The sequence below is a fragment of the Tympanuchus pallidicinctus genome, unplaced genomic scaffold, assembly GCF_026119805.1.
Source record: "Tympanuchus pallidicinctus isolate F22 unplaced genomic scaffold, pur_lepc_1.0 scaffold2, whole genome shotgun sequence".
In the NCBI taxonomy this organism is placed as follows: Eukaryota; Metazoa; Chordata; class Aves; order Galliformes; family Phasianidae; genus Tympanuchus; species Tympanuchus pallidicinctus.
Window position 1 is genome coordinate 4,706,212 of NW_026294721.1, and position 27,084 is coordinate 4,733,295.

General features: G+C 46.5%; 1 protein-coding gene across 1 annotated transcript; it reads right to left on the reverse strand.

Moving 5' to 3' along the window:
- Positions 1 to 727: 727 nt before the first annotated feature.
- LOC128080659 (uncharacterized) lies at positions 728 to 25,508 on the reverse strand. Its single transcript, XM_052683046.1, has 8 exons — positions 17,644 to 25,508; positions 9,309 to 9,456; positions 7,986 to 8,078; positions 4,944 to 5,283; positions 3,659 to 3,796; positions 2,283 to 2,412; positions 1,461 to 1,627; positions 728 to 1,226 (listed from the first exon to the last, which is right to left on the reverse strand). Exons 2-7 carry the CDS (start codon positions 9,393 to 9,395, stop codon positions 1,474 to 1,476), a joined length of 942 nt encoding a protein of 313 aa, XP_052539006.1. The 5' UTR covers positions 9,396 to 9,456; positions 17,644 to 25,508; the 3' UTR covers positions 728 to 1,226; positions 1,461 to 1,473.
- Positions 25,509 to 27,084: the final 1,576 nt, after the last annotated feature.

Genomic DNA, 27,084 nt, shown 5'->3' on the forward strand with positions numbered 1-27,084 from the left:
AATTCTACCCATTGTACACAGCTGCAGTGGGAATCTCTATGATATCCAATGCCATGCTGACTGGATCAGTGACATCCCATGCCCGAGAATCCTTCTATTGCATGTCTAAGCAGAATCATACAATCATTTAGATTGGAAAAGACCTCTAAGATCAAGTCCAACCATCAACCCATCCCCACCATGCCCACTAACCATGTCCCTTGGTGCCACATTGACACAGTTCTTGGACACTCCCAAGGATGGCGATTCCATAACTTCCATGGGCAGCCTGTTCCAATGCATTATCACTTGTTCAGAGAATAAATTTTTCCTAATATCCAACCTGAACCTCCCCTGGCATAACCTACGGCCATTATTTCTTGTTGTTTGATGAGAGCAGATGGCTTTCCCAATGGCAAAAATTGTCACTGGGATGTGGTGATGGAGTGAATCGCCAGTGGCATGCAAAGAAGCAGAAGAGCTGATTCCTTTGACAGTCAGTTCCTTGGGGCAGCGACCAGTGTGCTGCTTTGTCTGTAGATGCCATCACCACCTGCTCCTGGTGTAGGTGTGTTTGATATTACTGTAAAAGAGGTTATTGGTTGTCATCGTTATCTTTCCACATTTTGTCTGTATCCGTCCAAAGTATCTTTCTTATCCTTGAGTACCATAAACAAGCCCAAATAAACAAAAAATAAAGTACCAAATAAACACGAAAAGCAGCATGTTTGAGATGCTGAGGAAGGTTTCTACACTGTCTATTCTAGGACAGTTTTGGTGCCCACTCAAAAGATCCCAAAGCAGAGCTGGGTGGGATCAGGGCCACCAGTCATTCCCAGAACCTTCCATGCATCTGCAGCCCTGCAATGCCACCTTCAGGCTGATAGCAGCCTCGCTCCTTCCACAAATCCTAGATATCACCCTAAACCCCAAAAACACACAGCAAAATCAATGCTGGCTGCTCTCAGTAACATTCAGAAGGCTTTTAAGACAGTAAATGAACACAGATTTTTTTTTAATAAGTACATAAACTTTACTTTGATGAGTGCTTTTAGTTCTGCACTGTCCAAAAAAACCCTTTTTATTTCTGACAACGAGGAAAGCTCAGGTTTCTTCATGAAATATGTGTGTAAAAACGTTTCTGCTGGACACTTTAAAAATGTTTGGTAACGGTGGGTTTGGAATAGAGGTTTCCAGGCTTCCAGGATCTCTGGTGGAAAATCTCCCTCAGCTTGGAGAACAGGGAGCTGCAATCACAAAACAGCATGGGTAATGCATCCTCATCAATCAGAACATCAATGCAATGTAGGTCTCCTGGCTCAAGCCTGCTGAAAGCAGGGCCAGCTCAATGAGGCTGCTCAGGCTTTGGCTCTTCACCTCATGAATGTGCCCCTGTAATTCCTCTGCCTCAACCTCTGCAATCCTACTGACTCCCCAGCACAGCGTCACCCAGCACAGACACGGGTAATGCTGCCACTTACCGTGCAGCAGCACTCACTGGGCTGTGTCTGGTGAAACCTCACTCTGGGAAGGCAGCCCTTGGGGCTTCAAGGCAGAGCCAGGCTCTGCAGCGTGGCCTTGAGATGCCCAGTTCAGCTTCTGCAAGTAAATGCTGTAGTTGTCCTTGTACTCAGACACCCAGTGGTTCCTGCAGAGAACATGGAGAAGGTAATGAGGAGTGAGTATTGTCACAGGGACCAGTCACCCACCTAGGTCAACCATTGCACCAGCTCCATCTGCAGCCCACACCTATATCCGAGATCGTAAATCAAAATCAAGACTTCAGTGTACATCTGCAATATATATATATGCTAGGGGGAGGTGAGGGGATGAGGCAGCGGGGAGGAATTACCTTTCCAGGTGAGAAATCAGAGCTCAGGAGCAGTTTATGCCTGTTTGTTCATAGTGTGCAGATGAGTCACCTCACAAACAGCTCCTGCCCTGTCTGATCCAAGAGCTTCCTTTCCCAGGAGAAGCCCAGGCACCGAAATGCTGAGATGTGCCCTCCTGTGCCCATCCCACAGGGACCTCAGTTCCCACTTCCTGAGGGGAATTGTCAATGGTTGCCCCAGGAAAAGCTTCCCAGATCACACCAACCCCACTATAAAACTTCTCAAGAAAAGGTTGAGCCTTGTGAAAGGCCGTGGCCCTAAGGGAATTCATTTGAACACATTGCATAATGTAGACATGGAGAAATACACTTGAGAAACACCTTCCAACCCCAACCAGCTCCAAAACCACGCTTTTCTAGTCTGACTCTGTCCCTGCTCCCAACCCATTCCCTCAGCCCAGCTTTCCCTTACTGGTGGAAGCGTTCATCTTCAGTGAAAATGTGAGATAGATTCTTATTTGCTATACAGCTTCCAGTGCAGGCTGCAGGCTGGTGCTGGAAGTCGGTGCTGTAGGTACTTCTGCGGTCATGGCCACAGCACTCTAGTGAAGGAGAGTACAAATAATCAAGAGGTCACAGTGGATTGGGATCTGAGCACCTGATCTGGCTGAAGATGCCCCTGTTCACTGCAGGAGAGTTGGACTTGATGGCCTTTCAAAGTCCCTCCCAACTCAAACGATTCTATAATTCTATTCTGGGGGGGGTCTCTATCCCCTGCATCCTGCAGTCCAACCATTCCCCCTCCTCCGAGCTCCTTCAGCACTTCGTGCTCTTAGTACTCCCATTGGAGCTACCATAACCACGAGTTAACCAAGGGAAAATGCAAGTGATTCCTTGGTAGGGATGGAGATATTTTAGCACTCATTTCCTATGGCCTCTTAAGTATGATGGAGGTCACACAAGGTGTCTTGTCCCTTGTGGACATTGACTGGTCTGCTGCAATGTATTTTCTCCTGCTGTCTACATTTTCCTCTTTTATCATGCCAGAGCAACACATCTTTGCCTTACTTCATCAGGAGTAAAACAAGGATGAGTTCCTTTGCAGAAACACAAAAAATACTCCACAGCCCATCTTGTGCAACGTTACTATAAGAGGATGCATGGACACCGATGTGTGGCTGAACTGGTGTTCATGCAGGGCTCTTTCCTCATTTCCTTTTGTGTCTTTGGTGCATGGAAATAAGTGCATGAGTGACCCCAAATAAAACCAGTTTGCAGTGACTTTGTGGTAAAAACATGCACCCTGTCTGCAGGCTGTAGATCTGCTGCTCTTAGTGCAGAAACCACCGATATCTGGAGATGGGACAGCAGCTCAGCCCCACGCCAGGGGGGATGCATGCAGGGAGGGCAGCCCCCAGGTGAGGATCATCACATCTGCTTTGCTTTTGTCTCCCAAAAATCCTTGCAGGAGCTGGCTTGAAGGGCTGTCATGTGCTCTCCTTCACGTGTGTCCCTCTGACCAAATGGACCTGCCTACAGAAAACGTTCTGTCAGCGCTCACAGCAAAGCAGTGAGAATGCACGCATACCCACCAACTTCAGCTGCACCACCTGGAGCGGCCCATACGAAAATGGGCATGGAAGAGATGTTATTTATGATGCTCCAACCTTTTCTGGATGAAAATTATTTTCCCTGCCTTACTTCTTCCCACCAACAGGCGGATGGCTGTGGGGATCCTGCAGGCATTTCCCACTGTATTTACTTCACCTCCTTCATTCACTTCCTGCATTAAATTCAAGAAGCCCAAGGTCAGGCTGAGGTCATCTGCCACAGCCTCCACCCACTGACCTTCCACCGAAACCGATGAGGACAGGGCCACATTCTTGTTTTGCTGAGCCTCATCTCGCAGGGCCTGGCCTGTCTCCAGCATGAAGTGCTGGTAGGTACCCCAGGTGGGATCCAGCTTCTGCCTATACAGCAACATCCCTGAGAAATGAGAGAAGACAACAGTGCATTAGATAGGAAAATCTATCAATTACCCAAATCCTGCCCTCGGGTGGGAGCAAGCAAATAACAACGGCAACTTGGAGCCTCAGCTGGTATAAATCAAGGGAAGACTCATCCCCTTCAGCAGAGCTTTGCTGAGTTGCATCAATTTGGAATTGATTTGGTTCACAAAGCCAATGGGGGAAAGATTTACGGTGATGTGAAGTGAGTGGAAGGAGCCATGCTGTCTCCATGGCACTCCGGAGTGCTAAAAGGAGCTGAGACCCTTTGCAGGTAATTGTATGAGAAACTTTGCAAGAAATACAGCACTGCTGGACTATAGAGGGGTAGAGCAAGAAAGAAAAAGCCCACAGCAGTTGTGTCACTAGCACAATACAGTGTAAGATGGGCTCAGCAAGGAGATGCTTGAAGCTTTCAGTTGTTAAGAGACATCTTTAAATGGTTATCTGTCCAAATGGAGACATGTCCATCTGAGCTACTTATCCCAGCTCTCCTTCTAGTGCATGGAGAAAGGGAAGTCCTGCCAGGATTCACTCTATTTCATGCTCTGTCCTTGCAGATATTCAAAGACAAGCTGGATGGGGCTCTGAGCACCTGCTGGAGCTGTATTTGTCCCTCTTCTTTGTAGGGGAGATGAACCAGATGACCTTTAAGGGTCCCTTCCCTCTAGATTCTATGATTCTAGGATCTTCATGGCAGCATTTAGGCTACAATAACCATCTGTGGCTTTTCTCCCCATTGACCATGAGGAGAGTTGAGAGCTCCAAACAGACATCCTATGGTGCAAGATGGGAATTCAGAGAGGACATCCTGCCCATATCCCCCTGCTTGGTGCTGAGCAGTGCTGCCCTCCTCCCTTCTACCTTGGAACTCAGAGGAAGCTCTCCAGTGCTTTTTGAAGATCAAGCACGGATGGTGAGCACTGATTTTGTTTTCCTGATGTGCTAGCAAGGATTTGTAGTAGCATTTTAATCCACACAAGCAGGTCATGAGCCTGCTACCCTGCTAAGCCAACCTGCAGCCCATTGGTGCCCAGCCAGCCTGGGGCAGGGGGACTTGGGATAGCACAGCCCAGCAGACAGCTCTCAGATGCTGGATCTGCCTGGTGCCAGCTGAGTGGGATTACCTGTTGCTCCTGGGCCACCAGCAGCAGCTTGAAGGTGCTGGGAAGAAGACAGTTCGTTTTCCTGCCCACTGAGAGCCTGTGGCCTCTCTGGTCTGTCCACCTGGGTTGCTGCCAGTTCAGTGGTGAGGTACTGCTTTGGTGCACAGCTTTCTGCAAGGGGGAGGTCTGAACTGAAGTGCTTTCTTTGCTCTTCATGAGCCTGCTGCAGCACACTGGGACTGAGGTCAGTGCCTTCTTCCTTCTCACTTTGTGTGACATCTCTCCCTTCCCCGAGAGCTTTGTCATAGTATGGCATTGCCTGTGGCTCTTGGGGCACGGCAAACTCCTTGGCTCTGAGCTTCTGCAGAAAGAAGTCATGTGTGAGTGGAGACGTGGTGAGGAGGACAATTACTGAAGCATCACTAAACACTGCTACCTGCCCACAGGGACACCGCAGCCACAAAGAAGCCACACAAGTATCATTAAATAATGCACAGAATATTAAGGCTGCCTCTTTCTTAGAATTATACAATGGCTTAAGTTGGAAGGGACCTTAAAGATCATCTGCTTCCAACCCCCCTGCTGTAGGCTGGTTACCACCCCCCAGATCAGGCTGCCCAGGGCCCCATCCAACCTGGTACTGAATGCCTCCAAGGACAGCTCCTCTGGGCAGCCTGTGCCAGACCCTCACCACCCTCTGAGTAAAGAATTCCTTCCTAACATCTAACCTAAATTTCCCCTCTTTTTGTTTAAAGCCATTCCCCTTTGTCCTGTCACTATTAGATCATATAAATAGTCGCTCCCCTCCTGCTTATAAGCTCCCTACAAGTATAGGGAGGTCCCGCTGAAGCCTTCTCCAGGCTGAACAAGCTCAACTCTCTCAATCTTTCTTCATAGGAGAGGTGCTCCAGCCCTTAGATGGTCTTCATGTCATCTTCTTTCTGTCTTCTTATGGCTTGCTGGGCACTGAGACCACCTGCAACAGGACAGCACAAAGCCCAGATCTCTCGGGTTGTGGCCTCAATCCACAGCTGATTTCATGTTGGGATTTTCTGGCTGGTCACTCTTGCCCACTTTTTTTTCCATCTTCCTTTGTCTTTCCATCTTTCCTCATCTTTCCATGGTGGATGAGCACATCCCTAGGCAATGAGCAGAGCAAGAGGATGGAAGAGGCAATGACCTGACTGCAGGGTGCCAGCTCCTCAACCATTAGCAATGATAACACAACCCATGAAGCAGGGAAGGAAGGCTGCTGATCTTTCCAGCAGAAGGGACAGATCCATACAAGGATTCATGGCAGGGGAAGGCTGAGGTGGCAGCTGGCACAGCTGCTCAGGGAATCTGCCAGCTTCAGCATCTTTCCAGCTGCATGCTACAGCTCTGTGTGGAGCCAACTGATCCTTGCTAAAGGCTCAGCCAAAGAAACTTCTGCTCTGCCAGGACCATGTTTTGTCTATCAGCTATCTGTGACTTCTTGCTTTGGACCTCCACAAGTTTCCCTTTGTCCTTTGGCCTCATAAATCCTGCCGTCACTCAGTCCAAGGTGACTTCCTCACCATGCCTAGATCAGAGCAAGGAGGCTGCTGATGTATGGGGACCACCTGTATTTGGGAGTTTCCTCCCACAAGGATGGCAAGAGCTCCTCATGAGGCATCGCTGGAGGGACAAGAGCCTCTGGAGACCTATGGTGGGGGTGACAGAGCAGATGGTGCTTTCTGTCTTAACCCAAGGATGTCTTCAGTTTCCAGCAGGACATCACCCCACACTTCACACAGAAAATCCTCCAGGTGGTTTTATCCACTTAACAAAAGCAAAAGCAAAACTTGGGCTTCCCAAGGACCTCATCGGCGCTTGGTCCAGTGGAACAGCTTTCCTTGCAAGTTAATAGAGGGTCAATGAAGAGTCAATGGGAGATGCAACCCAATGAAAGCAGTCACATCTCAGTTGTTTCCTCCTTCCAACTCCACGAGGACTTCCACATAACACCTTCCAAAGTTATCAAGAAAAATAGTAATAATAAAGAAAAGAAGTTGAGGTGCGTGGATTGGGCACCACGACCGCTTCTCGCCATGCCGCAGCAGGCAGGGGTTAACCCTGCCCTCCTGGAGGCCACCTGAGGCTTGGGCTTTCCGGGAAGCACTCGCCAGCCCAGCAGAGCCCCACTAATGAAGGCTGCTGGCAGCAGGAGTGCTCCCAAGGGCAGGAGGAGGGGAGCTGGCAGCCGGGAAACAGGGGAGGAGAGGAGAGGGCCAAGGACGGCAGTGCGGCCAGAGCCTGACGTGCAGGATGAGAGCCACCACCACCCTCCTGCACAGACAGCCCCAGCGGGCACCTTCACACAATGATTCCTCTGTTGTTGCCCACTCTCCCTCCCCAGCCCAAATGCTTTTTTTTCCCTCTCTCTCGTGAGCGAATGAGCCCAAAGTGCTTTAGCAAGCGAACATGCCCCCCACCACTTCTCGGCAGTGGCCTGGTGCAAACCACAGCTGTCCCCACCGGGCTGCCACAAGCAATTAGGGCAGGGCAGGCGGAGCGCGGCAAATCAGATTAAATAGCTCAGGGGGTCACTCGCACCGCCAGGGGATTAGAAAGAAAACAACGTAAGCTTCCCCGCAGAAGCCTTCGCAGGCCCGTGTCGGGGCACGGAGACATCTCCATCCCTAATGCAATCCCCCTCCTAAAGGCGGCACTGGGATGGATCTGATCCTGATCACTCCATCGGCCCCACAAGGAGCAATAGGAGTCCAAGGCTTAGGAGCGGTTCAGCATGCAGCCGTTAATGCCCTGGCTTAATGAGTGTAATTAGCACAGCCCGCCCAAATGCGTTCACTGGAGGGCACAAGGGGGATTTCCCACAGAAGGGATGGGGACAGAGGCCTTGGGTATTTGGGGACGATGGAACTGCTGGTGGGTCATAGCAGTAGGGACAAAAGTGAACCAAAGGGATTCACACATCTGCACGCACCCAATCTCAGGCCCACCCAGTCCCTGGCTGTCCCATAGCCAAGAGCTGGGAGCTGGCACCAAAGGGCATGGAGAAAAGCAAGGAAGTGCCCACAGTACCTTCACGTCCTCCTCAGTGGGTGGTTTGTTTTCCTCATGCCATTTGTACTCCTTCTTGTACATGCTCCTGTACATACCCAGTGACACAGGCGGCTGAAAGGAGAGGAAGCAAACAAAAGGGTACTGCTAGGGCTTGGCCACCTTCTGTCACCTAGAGGTGGTGACAGAAACACAGAATCATAGAATCAATGAAATTGGTAAAGACCTCCAAGATCATCTAGCCCAACCACTAGCCCCACCATGCCCACTAACCCACGTCCCTCACTGCCACATCTCTGCAATTCTTGAACACCTCCAGGGATGGTGACTTCACCACCTCCCTGGCAGCTGTGCCAACGCATTACTTCTTCAGAGAAGATATTTTTCCTTATATCCAACCTGAACCTCTCCTGCCTCCTTATGCTTAGAGGAGGACAAACTGCTCTTCTGAATGCAATCTGTGTCTCTTGGGATCAGTCCAACAGGGGCAGCCCTCGCTTAGTTAAACCTCAAGAAGGGTGACCAGGAAGGTCCAAGATCTTTTGGCAAGAACCTTTCAGGTTCTTCTAGTCCCAGGAAGACCACCATAGTGCCTTTCTCAAGCCTCCCTGGACTGCTCAGGGCACAAGTAGAGAGATACTCAATGCACAAGCATAAAGCTGCTAATATACTTTCATCACTGCTGAGGTCCAGTGTCACAGAGGTTAAGCTTCCATCTCACATTTCAGTACTTCTTGTGTGCTACTCACATCTTTAAAGTCAAGCACTGGCAAATGTCAATATATATTTTGTAAAGCAACCGGAGAAATTATGGAGGAAAATTCCACCAAGGGATATTAAGGCTGCAACACCAGCCTGGAGACCAAAAACAAATGCAGTGTAAACTTCTAGGGACATGCAGAGGACTTTAGGGAGGAAGCACTATGTGCTCATCCTGTTTCCCGTGCTCTCCCCTTGGCATCTGCCACAGCTCACTGCTGGAGACAGGAAAGCGGGTGAGATGAGCCTTCAGGCTCACTTTGGTGCTTTGGACAAAGTTGAAATACTTAAAGCACCTACTGAGATAAAAGGAACCAATAACTGCGCCAGCACACAGCATCTTAAGAAGGTTCCTTGTGCCTTGCCAGCAGTGTCATTCATTATGTGCAAGAACATATTCTATATCCTCATTACTCTATTCCAGCATTTCACTCATTTCTCCCTCCGGGCTTCCCAGACGAGTGGCTGCCTTTGGCCAGGACCCAGAAGCCTGTTGTCACCGGCTCCTCTTATCTTCCCAACCTGGCAGACTGCAATTCCATTACTCAAACTCCAGGGAGGGAGGGAACCCCTTTTGTTTTTCACCTTCGAATGCACTGGTTTCCTCATTGGATCCTCTGTGGTGAACCAGGAACCTGGACCAGAAGAAGTCATTCCGTCAACAGCTGGCATACCAGATCTACTCTTCCCCACTGCCCCAAGGGGCAAGGGATCTAGAGACTTGGTGTGAGTCCTGGAAGGAAAAAGGGGATTCAGATGTGGCTGTAGGACCCTTGCGTACCCCAAACCGGTGTTTGGAGTATGACTGACATCATCCAATCTCAGTGATGCAAAGTGTGCACATCCAGCAACGAGCACCTATGGAGCCAGACAGCTCAGGAGATGAAGCTTGGCAGGATCCAGCAGAGATGAGATGACAGCACCTCACCACCAGCTGCCAAAAGGCAGAGAGGTGAACCTCCGTGTCCCTTCCCAGGACAGGAGAAGCGCCTTGATATGTGCACGGTGGGATATGTTTGGTGGCAGCAGGGTTTCCATGGAGAAGGGAAACCTCCTGTCCCTTGTGAGACACCTGCAATCTAGAACACTGGAGGCCTTGGTGGGAGGGGACCTTACACCATGATGTGTGGGATGAGGGCTTCTTGGGGAGAAGCCACCTCAAGGCAAACACGGGGAGCTGCTACCTGCTCCTTCAGCTGGGAACACGGGAGAGGGGCAAAGCCCCTTTCTGAGCCCTTGAGGGGGGGCAGTCTTCTGTCCCATACCCACAAAGCAGTAATTACTCTTTCATAAACATCAAGCATTAACTACCTTTGGATCCATCTCATCCAAGACTAATTTCAACTCATTTTAGATGTCTACAAAGAGGATGTCTCCCTCTGAGCTGAACCTTCCTGGCCTTCTGGCTCATTTAGCCTGATTCATGTGACCAGTGGAGACACGTATTTTGGGAAGAAATAAACTGCTTTCTCGGAAAGCATAGGTTTGGTCAGCTGAATCTCATCCAAGAGTCCAATTTCTGTAGCCACATTTGAGCCTGGATATCAGAGCAGAAAGGAGATTCTCCTGCACTGCAGTTAATGCAGATAGTGGTAAATGCCAGTGATGATGCATGAGTCAGAAAGACGACATCTCGGCTCCAGGATCCTGGTCTGACTTTACTGAAAAGCAGTGAAAAGCAGTTTCTTCGGAAGGATGTGGAGAGGGCCCTGGCCTATGGGAACTGATTTCTGAAGAGTTTCTGATTCCCCACACTGGGACAGAAAATCCCTTTTTGCTCTGCACTCGTAGCACACTGGGTAGCACACTGGATACAGAGCAAAGCAGTCACGGAGCTGGTTTCACAGGCACCATTGGAATGAGCTGAATTCCAGAGCTGTTTCTCTTTTCACCCCGTTATGCATCAGTGCATAACCGGAGCCCAAGGATGCCAATGCCAGAGCCACGTGTTGCTGGCACCTCAGCACGGGAGCCAGGCAGAAGGAGAAGCCCTTCATCCCTGCTGTATTTTATGCAAATGAATATCAGGATAAACAAGAAAAACAAGGAAAGAAATTATTTCTAGAAATGTGAAACTCTCGTGTTCTCCTGTGCTTATATTAAAGGGATTACACTCCATTTCCTTCTTAATACAGCTAATGCTCTATGGGAAGCCCTCAGGCCAGGGATTAAAGCACTTATTCAATTAATTAGGAACAAACTTCTGCCTTAAAGTCAAACACAAAAATATCAGTAAGCTCTCAAGAGTGTCTTCCTTCCAGAGAAGGGAGAAAGAATCCTTTTCCTGATGTAAATGAAACCAATCTGCACTCTAAAATAATCAAGACTTACATACGTTGAGGAAACTCACTCTTACCATCTCAGCATCCTGCACAGCACCACAGCACAGGAGGGACTGTCCCATCACCTTTAACTCAGCAGACAAAATCCCATACAGAGAGAACAGAATCAGATCCAGAGACTAATACAAATGAGATACAGTTCTAGGGTATAATACTGGTGCTAGCTCCAAGCTGCAGGCACACCAGTGCTTGGCTACATTTGGTGTCATTAGTGAAATCCTGGCCATGCTAAACTTAAAAAAAACCAAAATGCTTATTCAGTAGGATCTGAATTTTACCTAAGGTGTCTGATTCATTACTGAGATAGGAAACAATTTCCAAAACCTGGCTCCAAATTCTAATCTTCCTTGATGATGGCTTGATCCTTCCGTCTTCTCGCAGGCGCAGTTCACATGAAATTAAAAGGCACGTTGCCAGCATAGGTCATGCAGGAGCAGCCCACTATTGCTTCCCATTTATTCTTCCCTGATACCAAATGGTGGAGCTGATAATTACCAACAGGATCCCAATTAGAAGTGGGTGGGAACCTAATACCCAGCTCTCATCTTCCCCTGCTCTGAGTGAGCATATGTGCCTCTCCATTGCTAATTCAGATACGAAGAAAAAGTCAACAAACCACATGCCTTTCTTTTTTTTAGTGTTTTTATGCACTTAGTGACTTCTTTCGTAACTTCCTTACAGGCACCTATGCACTGTAATGCCATTACCTCTCCCATGATACCAACTCCCTGAAATATTCCCCACGACTCTCGTTACAAAGGAACTGGCAGAAGGATGCTCACACATCACATCCCTCCCTGGCATCCCCACGCACACTGCTCAGCGCACAAGAAGGGGTCAGAAAGAGTGCTAATGCATTGGCACAGGCTGCCAGGGAGGTGGTGGAGTCACCATTCCTAGAGGTGTTCAGGAACTGTGAAGATGTGGCACTGAGGGACATGATTAGAGGGCACGGTAGGTTGGGCTGGTGATTGGGCTAGATGATCTTGGAGGTCTTTTCTAACCTTAATGATTCTATGATTTTATGATTCTGTGAATGGGTTGCTTGGCTGGCAGCTGTTTGGCCAGGCAGCTCTTGCTGTGTATTTTCCTCCCCATCTTTTCCCAGCTGAACACTTTCCATATGTTTTTGAAAGCACCTCTACTCTTGGAGAAGTCCATTGAGAAGGCTTCATTTTACCCCACATGACTGTACCCAACATGCTGGTTCTATAGCAGGCTGCCCATCACAAAGGAAGAAGCTAATACTGATGATCAGCGTTGCTTTATAAACACCTGCAGAAGAAATCTTATCTAATAAGATAATTGGCAATACTCCAGAGAGGTGAGATTTCCAGGGCCAGGGGCATAAATCAGGCACCTGAATGGAAGTGCCCCTGTTTCTTCAGGCATTGATCACCTCAAACAACCAGAAAAGTTTCCAGAGGATGTTGGTGCTTTTGACCCCTTCACATCATGCTTTGTGAGTGGGCATAATGAAACCACAGCAAGGCCAATGTGCCAGCTGGGACCAGATTGTCAAAGGCAAATGGTATGTTTTAACAGCATCTGGAGTGAGTTTTCCAGAGACCAAGTGTGTGACAGCAGAGTTCAGGCCCTGACGAGTTTAAATTACAGTCAGTGACCTCAGTGATAAAATAAAGCAATGAGATTTGTGTACCTGATCAGTACAGCTCCTTCTTGGCACACTGCTGGACATTTTCCTGTGCTCAGTGGTAGCTATATACCTTTACAAAGTCAGTCTCATAGCCTCAGTGAGACTCTGGTAGCACAAAGAGAGATTTCACTTCACTTTGGCCCTATCTTCCTCTACCTGCTGTCTTTTTCCACTCCTGAGATGGCAACACTGCTATCTAAGCCTGCAAGGCTCTTGTGCGAGGTGCTGGCAAGGTTTGGGTCAATCATCTCAGTTATTATGAATTAACTGCAAGAAAACATGGCCAAGGAGGACATACCTCCTGTCAGCCCAGCTCTTGACAGGTGCTCTTTGGGCTGGGAATAAGATCCATTGCCCCTGTGAGGTTGTTGAAAGAGGGAAGTGCTCGGCAAGCAGGACCCCCATCGTGTGAAAGAGGCAGGGTGTAATCTGCACATCTCCCTTCCCGTTATCACCACCAGGAGATAAAGTGCAAAGGGGAGACTCTTCTTCAAGGGACGAGTGCTGACAGCCCATTCTGTCAGCACGAGGTCAGTCATCCATTTGGGTCTAAAAACATGAACTCTTGTCACAGTGCAGCACGTCCAGCATGACAGGGTTCCCCATAGAGTTTATTTCATGCTTTTCTCCAATTTTCTGCATATTTTGGTGCAGGCATTTATGGCACCAAGTGAAGCAATCAGTGCCCTTCCACCTGCAGCCACACTTGGGCACCTGGAGCAGCTTTCTTCCAGCCACCTAAATCACAACCCTGAAAGTCTCCTTGCAGCTGCTGAACTCAGTGGTCATGTCCCAAGTCTTCAGGCACTTCTGCTGTAGCTTCCTAAAAACAATCCACTGTTTGCTCACACTCTTTCCCCCAACAAGCATCCATCAGCAGAGGACTGCTAAAATCTCATCACTGCCTATGTGTGAGTATTCTGTGTGCCACGATACAAATCAATGCATATTTATGCACCTGTGGGAGGTAAATACATACATGTATTGTTGGAGAACCTAACTCTGCTCACTAATGCTGCTGTTTAAATAGCCCTTTAACCACATCACTTTTCTCCTCGTTAGGTTTAAGTCACTGGGGGTGAAAAAGCCCTTCCAGAATGGTTTTCACTCACTCACTCAGTCCAAAGTAAACATGCCTCTGGGACCATTATATGTATCAGATATCCAAGGCTTTGTTAAGAGCTTGCCTGTTAGTAAATTCTGCTACCCTTTCTCCTTGGAAGGAGAAGGTTAAAATTGGAGTTAGGCTAAAGGAGCAGGGCAGAACAGCCTCGTATGTTACAGAATAGCAGGCCAAATCAGAGCAGAGCTTTGCAAACAAGCCAAGTCTCAGAGAGGCTCCTGATCTAACTCAACAATATTGGCTTGGCTTGTGCCCACCACCTGCAATCACATGTGCCACAGATCTGCTGATCAAGAGTCTGGTGTTTTCACCAGCAATCAGTAGAGCCACCATGGAGAGCTGAGAGCATAGAAAAGCAAACATGAGCCCTTTGCATCAGTCAATTCAAGGGGGCTGTGCACAGCACATATGTCTCCATGTCAAGGAGCTTCATAGAATCATAGAATCATTGAGATTGGAAAAGTCCCCTATCATCATCTAGTCCAACTGTCCACCTACCTCCAATACTGCCCACTAAACCATGTCTTTAAGTACTATATCTCCATGCTTCTTGAAAACCTACAGGGATGTTGATTCCACCACCTCCCTGGGCAGCCTGTTCCAATGCATTACCCCTCTTTTGGAGAAGAAGTTTTTACTGATATCCAACCTCAGCCTCCCTTGGTGCAACCTGAAGATATTCCCTCTCTTTCTATCAGCTAGATTGTAGCTGTCCGGGCTTTTGTGAGTCCCACGTTGATACACAATCACACCTTAAAGGTTTGGCAGGATCACAACCAGTCAAAATCGAGAGCTCACCCAAAAGCAAGTGCAGTAAAGAGGAGCCTCTGCACTGACTGAACCAAGGTCTGGATTGATTCCACATCCAGGTCTCTTTCCCACTGCATCCATTAGCTGACCCAAACTTGTCAGGGAGAATAAAGCAACCACCTGCTTCCACTGACAGGAGAAGTAAAATGAGATCAAACGTTAGCAGAGGGAGAGAATTTAAGCAATGCGAGAGGTGGCTGCATGTCATTTCAGAAGTCACCTTTTGTCTTTGATCTGTGCTTAGGAAGTGGGCACCTCCTGGATCAGATGGACATTAGAGAAGCGTGCCACCAAACTCACCTCACCTTGAAGTCTCAAGTGTTTGCTTTCCTCAGGGATCCCCCTCCTACTTCCGCCCCTGTGTAAATCATCTGCCCAGAAATTTCCTTTAGAGGAGCCAATTCATGCATATGGGGAGTCATGGCTTGTGTCCTCCTCTAATTCCAAGACTGCTCACAGCCATGAAGCTCTTTTATAAGTGCACTGTGCATGCACAGGTAGGTCCTCTAGAGATCAGACAGAGTTATTATAGAAGCTGTTAGGCTAACAGAAAACCCTGAAGTGCTTACCCTCCAAACACACCAGACAGATAAAGGACTTTGTCTTGAAGGATTTTAAAGACAAAGCACTCACAGACAGAGCAAATCTATGGATAAATCCCGCTTTGCTCAATGTTCCCTCCTGCTCTTAGCATCTCTTTGGAGCACTGCCTGCTTATTGCTAACAAGCACTTGTTTCAGCAGCACACACTGGGAAAAGAAAACATAATGCAGTTTTAATGTGGCAAGCACATGCAGCTACCCTCTAAAAGCAGAGATTTATAGCAGGTGTGCATTCAAATAATTGCACACTCTGGGCATTCAATAGCCACATTACTGCAGCGAGCTCAGTTTGTTGATACCTTTAGTGTATTTAACAAGAGGCAAAATCACGAGGAAGTGAGAGCCTGCTCTCAGGTTACTCATAAATTGGTTAAGGCTGCAGAGAGGATTATGAGCCCAGAGCCATCCTAAGTACTGAGATGTCATTACGGCAAAATCAAAGGTAACTGTGGGGCTTGGCAGGTAACTGTCAACAGTGACGGGAAAGAGCCGGCCCGGGAAGGAGCTCCACACCAGGATGAAATCCAGCCACCTCTATTTTCATTTCAGGTGAGGGGTCAAGCAGAAAAGCTATCCCCAGCGGCCTTTATTTACAGTTTTCAGGGGAGCGGCTGATGAAGCGTTTAGAGGAAGAAGGATGAAGTTGCTCGTCCCTCGCTCCCAGGGACCAGCGCGATGACAGACAGAGGATGCTGTAATGGCATGAGAGCTGGGAAGGTGCCTCCTGGGAATGAAATGCAGGCAGTGCCACTACTGAGTGATTAACAAAATTCCCAGCCGCTTGAACGGGGCCGAAAGGTTTTCCCATCAGGACATTTAGTTTCTGCAGCATAGGAGCATACGCCCAGGAGTGACAAAACCAACACCCCATAAGCAGATTTCAAGGCATTTCTTCAGTCTGAATTTTTTCTTTTACATTTCTTCTCTCCATCCTCTCTTGGCAAACAACATGAATTTCTAGAAACCCATGACACACTCACGTGTTTCCTCATGGATAAACAGACAATTTGCCATCATCCCCTGCGAGCTTCTTTGGCATTTCTCTGGATTTCCTATTGATGGGAACAGAAGCAATGAATGTTGTGTTGTCAAGTCACAATCACAGAATCATAGATTTGGAAGAAACCTTTAGAGGTCACCTGGTCGAACTCCCCTGCAATGAGCAGGGATACCTACAGCTCCAGCAGGTGCTCAGAGCCCCGTCCAGCCTGACCTTGATTGTCTCCAGGGATGGGCACCCACTACCTCTCTGGCAACCTGTGCCAATGTTTCACTACCCTTATCATAAAAAAACCTTTTTTTCTCACATCCAGTCTAAATCTCCTCTCCTTTAGTCTGAAATCACTTCCTTTTGTCCTATCTCAACAGGTACATCTATGGTAGAAAAAGGTAGAGGGCTGTTCTTCATCCTTGAGCTCACATCCCAGAAAACTGGTCCCATGAAAACTGCCCACTGCAAAGCTTGTAGCCTGTGTGCTGTGCCAGGGAATGGGAGAGCACTGCTAACCCCAGAATAAGGGTGATGGCACTGCACATTTGTCTTTTCCAAGGCACAGCCCTGGCCACTCTGTGCACCACGGACTGAAGCAACACCAGAGCTGAGTGCTTGTTGCAATGCCCAGGAACATCCATACAAGGCAAAAGAAAAAAAAAAAAAAAAAGAGAGAGTGAAAGGGAAAAAAAATCTCCTTTTTCTCTGCTCAGACATGGGAAACCCTCCCTCACCTCCCCCTCCTTCTTTAAAGACCTAAAACCCTGCCAACAGCCAGTTTTGCAAGGGTTAACCAGCATGAAATGAATGTGGAGAGACAGTCCGGGACCGTAATCACTTATTATTTTCAGGTAATATGCTTTATCTCAAGCTAATCTCCTCATCTGGAGAAACACTCACTGCAGACAAGAGTCACTGAGGTTATCTCTGATGATGGGGCTCTACGGACTGCTGGCTGCGAGGGACCGAGGAGAGGCCAAGGAGAGGACTTCAATTATGGCCTGAACTCTGCTCTGGTAGCTGAAAGGCCACTGTTTAATCTACTAGAAATCATCTATTTTAGCAGATAAAGGGATTACTCGGGTTTTCTTTTCCCCAGGAACATCGTGTTATTCCAACTACTAACGGAACATTCGGTATTTAATTAAAGAGAAAGCACAGGGAGAAGCAACACAGGCATCAACATCACTTCTAGGGAAATTCAAATTGATTGTCATCCTTTGATGCTGCTCAATCACCTCTATCATGTTCACCCTTCCTGCAACCCAGATTAAATCATCTGCTTCTCTCTATGCTGCACATTCGATTACTTTTTTTAGGTTTCCCATCCAAAAATTCGGGACTATGTAACATGAATTTTCTGTTTAGCAGAGACTTGCAAAAAGACTTACTTACCCAGATTCATCAAGAGGAGAATGTGGAAATGTGGTTTTGCCTCTTCTTTGCTTGGTGTTGATTGCTGTCTGGCAGAACTCCCTCCATCTGGTCCATCAGAGCGACCTGGTGTCACAGACAAAGATAGGTCCAGGTCCAGTGTTTGGAAACTCCAGGTGGCTTTATTGCCCAAGGATGAACCTGAAACTGCTGCATGTAAAAGACTTATATTTCCTTCTCAGTTACCTTGTCTATGTCACTTGCATTTTCAGAGACATTTTCCCTTTTTTTTTTTGTCCCATTGACTAGTGGCCATATAAGCACACCACTGTGTTCAGCAAATACAGACTCATTTCCTTATGTCATCTATTCTCCTTCTCAGGTCCACATACCACAGACCCAAAGTGTCTATGAACTATGGTTAAGAAGCATCATCTTACAAAGGTAGGTATAAGTTCAGTATCCAAAGGCCTGCTTTTCTGTTGACAAAATTTTAAAGAAAAAAAAAAAATCAAAATGAAAAGTGATACTTGTGTTCCTACCACCACCATCTTAGTTCTTTTCCCTTTACCATAGCAGGGTACCTCAGAAGTGATCATCCAGCCATCCAGCAGCCAGATCACAGGAATTTGCGCACCTCACTGACTTACTTTAAGTTCTATCGCACACTGTTTTATTTCTGACATGGTTTGACAGTCTAATAATTTGTTGCAAATACCAACTGGGTTTTTTTGTGATTTGACTTCCTGAAAATCCATTTCTCTTCACACAGAGTAAGAACAGGGACTGCTGATTAGCTTGATTTTTGCATCCATTTTTCTTGGTCTCTTCGTGACTGTTTCAGGTGGTCTACATCCACTGGCATCAGCTGCACCCCCCTTCAGATCACCGTAGAGATATTCATTGCTGTTCTGTGTGATGAAATTTCTCAGATAAATAGGATTGTCCATCTTGTCTGCCCTGTTGCTACCTGCTCGTGTAGTTCTCATCCGTTCTGCCTTTCCTCCTGGTTGTTGTCTGGCCTACATCAATTTTTAATCTGCATCACTTACCGTGGGACACAGCAACCTGACTTGGCACATCTGATGAACTGGCACCACCAAAAGACATGATTATCCTGAGGCTCTTGATCTCCTTGTCTGACTTTGCACCAAATATTTGGTGACTATAACTCCATCCTTCACTTTCTACAGGCAGCTCCAGAAGTCGCTGTGAACTATCAGGTCACCCTGTCTGTTACCAGTCATTGTGATGAACCAGTTGTTCAGCTTGCTCTTGACCAGGACTGCTGACCTCACCTCTTCATAATGTTTTTCAGCAGCTCCTTACACATATCATATAGCCCTAGGGCACGCCACATAGCTATTGCAACACATTAAGTCAAATGACTTTTTGAAATTATGCAACTGAAGTTCTTCTTCTTGCTATCTCTGAACTTGTCAGCGATCAGCCTCTTGCACTGCTTCTGCTCTACTGTCCCTCTTGCTTTGTGGAGACTGAATATACCTTCTGAATACTCCAACAAGGAACACATTGAGGAATTCGCTCAGAATGCTCAAATGCACAGAATTTCGAAGGCCGTCATAATGGGTTTTTGCTTCCTAGGATCCACTTTTCCCTGTCTGTGAGATCTCTTCTTTCTTAATAACATACAATTGCTTTACTAGGTCAATGATCCATGCTACAGCTCCACCAATCTACTCTCAGCCCCTCAGACTTCTTCAGCTTCCTGACCCTTCTTTGCAACTTCTGCCAGCAAGATTCTTTTTGTCATACAGCTCCTGAAGCATTATAATCTCCCAAACACCGCAAATCTCTCCATCTCTTGATCAGTCATCTGTGTAGAGTCTGGTGATATTTCACCCATCTCCTCAGGCTGACCTTCTATGAAAGAAGGGAGGCTGGCCTTAATGCTCTGGAGTTCCTCTTTCTTAGCATTTGTTCTAAAAGGACATCTTGATTTGGACTTTCACAAGAATATTTCAGTGCTATTTCCTTTTTAAAACTCATTCCCCTTGACTGCCCTTTCTTTTCAACCTTGGCTCAGCTCTGGGTATGCATGCTGAAGATACGCCTTTTTACCTATCCCCTGTGCTTATCAATGGCCACATGGAGACTGTCCTCCTACACACAAGCCCAGTGGCTGCCTACCATCTGGGTGTTAAGGTGATCAACATCAACGCTTGATGGATCTTCTGTAGGTGGTTCTCAGTGGCAATTTCTGAGTTGAGCTCTAGGCTGAATGTATCTTCCTTACGCCTTTGTACCTTTGGTCTTTCCGTCTCATCCATGTCACAGCTGATTTCACCAGCCATGAGCTGACCAGACTTCCAAGTTCACATTTCTAACCAAGCCACGTCAGAGATATTGCTGAGACAGAGGATGAGGTTATGACTGCAGAAGACCACTGCTCCAGGGGATATACAGTACTTTCTTTACTTGCCAGTTTTGGCCCCCTAAATTCCAGTCAAAGCTTTCCAGCTCTGCTTCCTGTTTAGTTTGCACTTACACCCATTTTTGCATATGTAGAGTCTGTAGAGCCTCATGAATGCATACAGGCTTTCTCTTACTTGCTCTTGGTTAGTACTTTCATTGCCAATCTTTGGCATGCGCCAATCAGTCACATACCACAGTCACTGTGTACATGAATGGTTCACTCTGAGGTATGCCTCAACAGCTGGAAAATTACCTGAAATTATTTGAAGAAATCAAGGAAATTCTTCCTTGGTATGTGTTAAAGGAGCCCATATGTCTTTGAGTACTACAGCACCTGTTCCACAGTGCTATATCCTGGTGAAACCAAACGGCCAGTTTCTGAAAGGTAACAAACTTTAAACTGACTGGGATTGTTTGATTTTGACTACTGTGATTCCTCCTAGTGCCTCTCTTGTGTTTTGCATCATTGCCTTAAGCCAAAGTTTTCCTATATGGAATGGCTGCCTTGAGTCTCCACCTACCAAAATCGCCTGCTTGGATGGGCACTAAAACCTGGACTGAAATTTTTTTGCTAACTTGTCTGCACTGAGCAGAAATAAGCACAGTACAAAGAGAGCAATCCAACTGAGGAAAGTTCTGAATCTGGGGCTGGAAATAGCAAAGTGACTGTGCATAGTGCAGTGCTCAAGATACAACTGGCAGTGGGAAAATGGGAGATCACTGTGTATAGCTACATGCATGAAGGAAAACCCAGGCCCAGGTTTCTGTTAGAAACAGTCTTCTTTCAAGTAAGTATTAGAAAAAAAGGTCCCACCTTGATTTTAAGCAGTGGAGAATCCACAATAACTCCTAGTAACTTCTTTGAACAATTACACACCGTAGTAAAAATTGATACCTCGGGCTTAAATCAATCATGCACAAAGGTATTTAGAGCTCTCTGATGTTTCCTGGAGTATCTGAGACATCTGTAGTGTTTCATAGGTTTGAAACAATACTAATATGAGACCAGGAGACTACGCTGAAAAATCGTGTTTGGAGCTGAGAATTTGCTCTATCAAATAGTGTTATTGTGCTTTTTTTTCTGCTGTAGTTTCCACAGAAATAAATGAGAGCATTACTTTCGGAGCAACCTACGTATCTATAGCAACCATGTCAGCCACAACCATCATTTCCTATAATTAAACCAAGTTCCTTGAGAAGTTTCAAGGCTTAACTACATGCTGTGAGCAGTGGTATCTTCTTAGGAACACGGATTCTACTGGCTGTATTTGATGTTCCCCAGCTCCTGCCTTTGAATAAATTGTAAAGAACCTCATTGTCTTCATTCATGATGCTATAGGCACTATAATTTAATGCAGTACCAATATGAAGTTATTAACTTAATGAAAAATAATGAATTTCCAGGCTGGTCTTCATTACCTCATCAGCCTCTGATTTTGTTCCTAGCTCTACCCTTTGCCCTTCCACATTGAATTACATTCTGCCCATTTGCTCCCAGTTCCCATGCAGAGATCAAGGCATATCTGTGTCCATGGACTGTCCTCTTCATTATTTATATATGTCTACATACCCTCAATCATCTAAGTCTGTGTAAGGATCTAACCTTACAAATTAAGTCATCAATGATTCTCTGTTTCACCCCAAATCAACAGCAATACTTAATACAAATCAATATTTAACCTGTTTCCATAGGATTTTCCTGCAATGAGACTCAAGGATTTGTTTACAGTGACATTCTGAGATCTCTCTTTAATCAACTAGAACCACTCAATTTGCACCATGTTGATTTTATACTTTTATTTATTTATTTACTTAAATTCACCTCTGATGAATCAAATGCTTTCAGAAATCAGTAACATTGAGGAGTTGCTTATTCTTACTGGAGAGCAACAGCAAATTGATTTGACAAGGCTTGTTTGCTATAAATGCATTAATTTCATGTCCTTTTAAATCACAAACCAAGTGATGCGTCCACTATTTCTTTCTTGAGACAGAGACAAGGTAACAGTCTTGGTATTCCCCACACCATTTGCTCAATCCTTTTAAATAACAAGCAGATACCAGTTTTCTTAGTCCTCTAAAACCTCTCCAATGTCCCACAGTGATATATCAGCAGAAATGGCCCAACATGTTTCTCATTCCAAGAGCGCTGAAACTCTTGACTATAAATTGCCTTGATTGGCTAATTATAAAATATTTGACATATGTGGTTGCCATTTAACCTAGTCCTTAGCTATTAATGGAGCACTAAATGCTCTTTCACCAGCACCTGATAATAATCTTCCCCAAACAAACATGGAAAAGAAATATCAATTTAATACTCTTCCATTTCCTTATGGCGGTGATGGCGGTGTCTATTGCCTACTGTATCTAGCAATCGTTTCGATTATTTTTACCTTACCTGACCAGAAATTTACCTTCAAATACTTCCATTACTCATTCCAGGGCAGAGCAGACATGTTCAGATAAATTAAGACCAGAAGATGTTGGCCTTCACATTATTCTCCAGTAGTCATCAGTATAGGGCAACCAGCCCAGAGCAGCAATCTCCATTTAGAAACATAGAATCGCTTGGGTTGGAAGGGACATAAAAGGTCAACTAGTTCAAACTCCCCATTTCAAATATCCCATTATGCAACAAGAACAAGAAAAGAGAAAATACAAATACACTGTTTTATTTCAACCCAGCTCAGCTTCCAGCTTTATGCAGGAAGTGCTTCTGCAAATGCATTCCTGAACACCTGCAGCGTGTGCTTGATCCTGCTGCAAACAGCTGCCTTCCTTCCGTCTCCTCTCTCTCCTAAAATTCAGGTTTCACTCCCAGTTTGGTAAAATCACTTGTGACACACAGATCTCCTGAAGCCTGACCCTATCCCCTTACCCCCACAAACCCTGTGATTCCCACTTTCAACAGCCTCGCTCCCAAGGTATCTATTTAATCTCACTTTTATCATGAGCACAGCGACCAACACCTTACAGAGGTTACAGACAGAAGTGGAAACAGCAGAACTGCTGCTTTCAGTGGTGGGGTTCACCCACGAGTCTTGAGTAACTATGGCTAAAGTATGACTTACTCCTTGTTTTGTGGCAGAGTCTATGGGCTCCATCACACTCAGCACCATCTAAACACAAAGGAAAAATACCTGCCATTCCAAAATGCTGGCTATCTATCTCAGCAGTTCTCAGTCCGCAGCTTGCACTACTTTTACGAATGTGAACAACAAGAAACAGAACCCAACCGAGCCTGTTGTCAGTAGCCTGAAAATAATGGGATGAGGACATCTCCTCAGGAAATGTTGTAGGGTCTGAAAAATCAAGAAAGTTTTAAAGCCTCTGATCTTATCATTGGGTGACAGTCCAATAGATGACTGGATACAGGGAGGGAAGAATATCAAACACACTTCCCAGAATCAAGGCATAGAGCAGATTAATGTGTGTAATGTAAAAAGCCTGGGAAGGGACAGGCTTTGCTGTAAACAAGGGAGTGGTACAATGCATGGCCTTTAAATTTAATTTGATTAGTTCTCATTCAACTCCTTTCTGATATCACCGAAGAAACAGAGTGGAGCCACAGTCCTGGACCACTGCAAGAGAAAGGATAATTTCCCTTTGTTGTCCCTTATGGGGATGGGGAACTCATTCCCAATTTTGTGGATGACTCTGGAGAAGATACAATCTGCACATGGGAATTATTTTATATGTGGGCTACAGAGTTCCTGCCTCGCCTCTTGCCAGCCTTAGGGAGAAACTGAGACTTATATTGCAAATGCAGCCAAACCAAACCAAACCAAACCAAATCAAACCTGTGGTTCCTGCTTCACTGCAGCAGTTTGGAGCCATTGAAGAGATTCTGGGCTCTCTCCCACTAGAAAAGCCAACAGCACAAATACAGGCTGTTAGGTCCTGATACTCTAACACCCATGGCTAGAGCTCAGCATCCTTGGGAAGCAAAGAGACCCAGGTGGGTGCAGGGAACAGCTCTCCCTGCAAAGCTGGGTGCTCAGGGCTGAAGTGTTTCCACATTTCCGTGTTCAGCTGTACAGACCTGAGCTTCACAGCAACTAAGCCTGTACCTACATGCTCAGAGGAGAGGGCCTTAGAGGCAAAGACAATGCCTTCCCATCAGGGAGAAAAGCACTTCCCACACGAACGACAAGGAGCAGCACATAGGAATCAGAACACAGCACCAGTCAGGGATGACTTTGCTCTCCTGCAGCACTTTTCTTCAGGAAGACCTGCACCACTTTCAAAGGCAGCTTGCTAGAAAGGAGAGCACCTAATCTCAGCTGGAGGGGATGAGCCTCAACCCCAGCTCCCACATGCCCTGGGCTCCTTGACCTGTCAGACCTCACTGCCCTGCTCATAATGCCCTGCTCACAAATGTCCCAGTGACTCAGGAATCAGAGTAATCCCACAGCATTGCTCAAACCCCACTCTGAATCTGTTTGGACAGCAGCCCCAGCCTCTTACCTGGAAAATGAGTTCAGTTTTCCATCTTGGCACCTCACTGGCCACTTCTCTGTGTGTTTCTACATGGCAGGCATTGCACAGACCTCTCTGTTCGGAGAGCACGGTGGCAGAGCTCTGGAGCTCATAACGTTGCTCTCCTCATGCCAAAAAGGAGCAGCAGCAGGTTTGTACACAGAGCCAGCAATGCATTGAGGCAATGCTGTATGCTAGTCGCGGGATAAAGGCATTAAGAAAATTAAACTTCTTTAAGCCATCACACCATCAAAGCTTTCTTCTCTCCACTTAAAGTTAAGCATCGGTTTGCATATCTGTGCCATGGCGGCTGTGTAACAACCTCTCCAGAGCTATTTTTGTTCCACGTTCCCCGGTGTTTGGGAAAGCAAGCTGGAGTTTTCTAAGGACACGCGTTTTTATTAGAGCTAATTCAGCATTCTTTTCTCACCCATTTCCTTTGCTGGGAGGAGAGAAATCAACTCGAGACAGCTCGAAGGCGGCACGCACAGCTCCGAGAACTGCAATCCCAGCAATAGTAGGGCTGCTCCTCTAGAGGGCTCTGCCTTTGCCCAAATCCATCAAACCCCCGAAGCAAAAACCCAAATTTCCAGCGATACGGCAGCACCGCTCCGGCTGCTCTCCTCCTCCCGCCCCGATCGCAGAAGTGAACGGATAAACGCCGTTTTTTTGTAATTTTAGGGAATAACAAGTTAAGTTTAGCTTAGCTCTTCAAACTCAGAGGAAAGTCTAAAACTCCTCTTGTCCTTTAGCTGCCCTTTCTAGCCAGGAATTGGCGATAAACCTCTTGTTTCGGATGCATGCTGTCCGGTCAGACTTAAATCAGCATTTCTAGTAAAACTGCTCTCCAGTTTGCTGCCGAGCTGTTTGAAATAATACAAGTTTATAGGCAAAGCAGGAGAGAAGGTAAAAGACGATGCAAAACATGAATACTCAAACACACACACAGAGGGTGAATGCTTTCTCAAAAAGATACAGAATAAAATTATCAACCATAGGGGGAAAAAGAAGAAAAAGGAAAAGGAAAGGGAAAAGGGAAAAGGGAAAAGGGAAAAGGGAAAAGGGAAAAGGCGAAAGGGAAAAGGGAAAAGGGAAAAGGCGAAAGGGAAAGGGAAAGGGAAAGGGAAAGGGAAAGGGAAAGGGAAAGGGAAAGGGAAAGGGAAAGGGAAAGGGAAAGGGAAAGGGAAAGGAAAGGAAAGGAAAGGAAAGGAAAGGAAAGGAAAGGAAAGGAAAGGAAAGGAAAGGAAAGGAAAGGAAAGGAAAGGAAAGGAAAGGAAAGGAAAGGAAAGGAAAGGAAAGGAAAGGAAAGGAAAGGAAAGGAAAGGAAAGGAAAGGAAAGGAAAGGAAAGGAAAGAGGAAGAGGAAGAGGAAGAGGAAGAGGAAGGAAGGAAGGAAGGAAGGAAGGAAGGAAGGAAGGAAGGAAGGAAGGAAGGAAGGAAGGAAGGAAGGAAGGAAGGAAGGAAGGAAGGAAGGAAGGAAGGAAGGAAGGAAGGAAGGAAGGAAGGAAGGAAGGAAGGAAGGAAGGAAGGAAGGAAGGAGAAGAGAAGAGAAGAGAAGAGAAGAGAAGAGAAGAGAAGAGAAGAGAAGAGAAGAGAAGAGAAGAGAAGAGAAGAGAAGAGAAGAGAAGAGAAGAGAAGAGAAGAGAAGAGAAGAGAAGAGAAGAGAAGAGAAGAGAAGAGAAGAGAAGAGAAGAGAAGAGAAGAGAAGAGAGAAGAAAAGAAAAGAAAAGAAAAGAAAGAAAAGAAAAGAAAAGAAAAGAAAAGAAAAGCCCATTATGATTAAAACAGGAAACTCTAAACTGTATTTCTTTCTCACACTTGTGATTTTCCTTCCCCAAAATTGTCCATTTGTTTTAAAACGAAATGTAATGGTGAAAATGCTCCATTTCTTACATCCCTGCTCAGATGACACAAGGGTCGGATATCGCGATTTGGGAAGCCCAGGACATTTGCCCTGCAACAGCTCCACTGCTGTACATGTGCGATTTTAACAGTTTTCTCCATGAAACCCATGGGAACTTCTCCCCAAAATCTCGATGTGAGGTGGCAGCCCTGGGGAGAGCTCTTCGCATTTGTATATACGCGGGAAGGGGATTTTTACGTCTATTTATCGGCAGAAAACAGAATGATAGAACAATGGCATTTAACACCCGGGCTTTTACATCTTCAAAGTGACGGACAAAAATTCCCTACATTCGTATTCTTCTGTCTGTCCGGGTGGATCCGACGTTTGTCCCGGACACGAGGGATCTGCCGGAGGCGGCGTCTCCCTATGGACGGTGTCGGAGCTGTGGATCCCGAGAGCTTTCCTCTCCCAAAGGACGCGCTTTTCCCCTCGCTTTCCCCGCAAGCAGAAGGCAAAACCCAACTTTTATTAGAAAATCACGCCTTGTGACTGCCGGCCCTTTGGGAGCGAGCACGGCGGTTGTTTGTTTGTTTAATTCGGGGTAATTCCTCATCCAAAGCTCATTAAGAGCAAAGGCAAAATTACACCTGAATAAAGAGCTGAAACGAAACTTCGCTTTCCCGTCGGGGCACCACACGG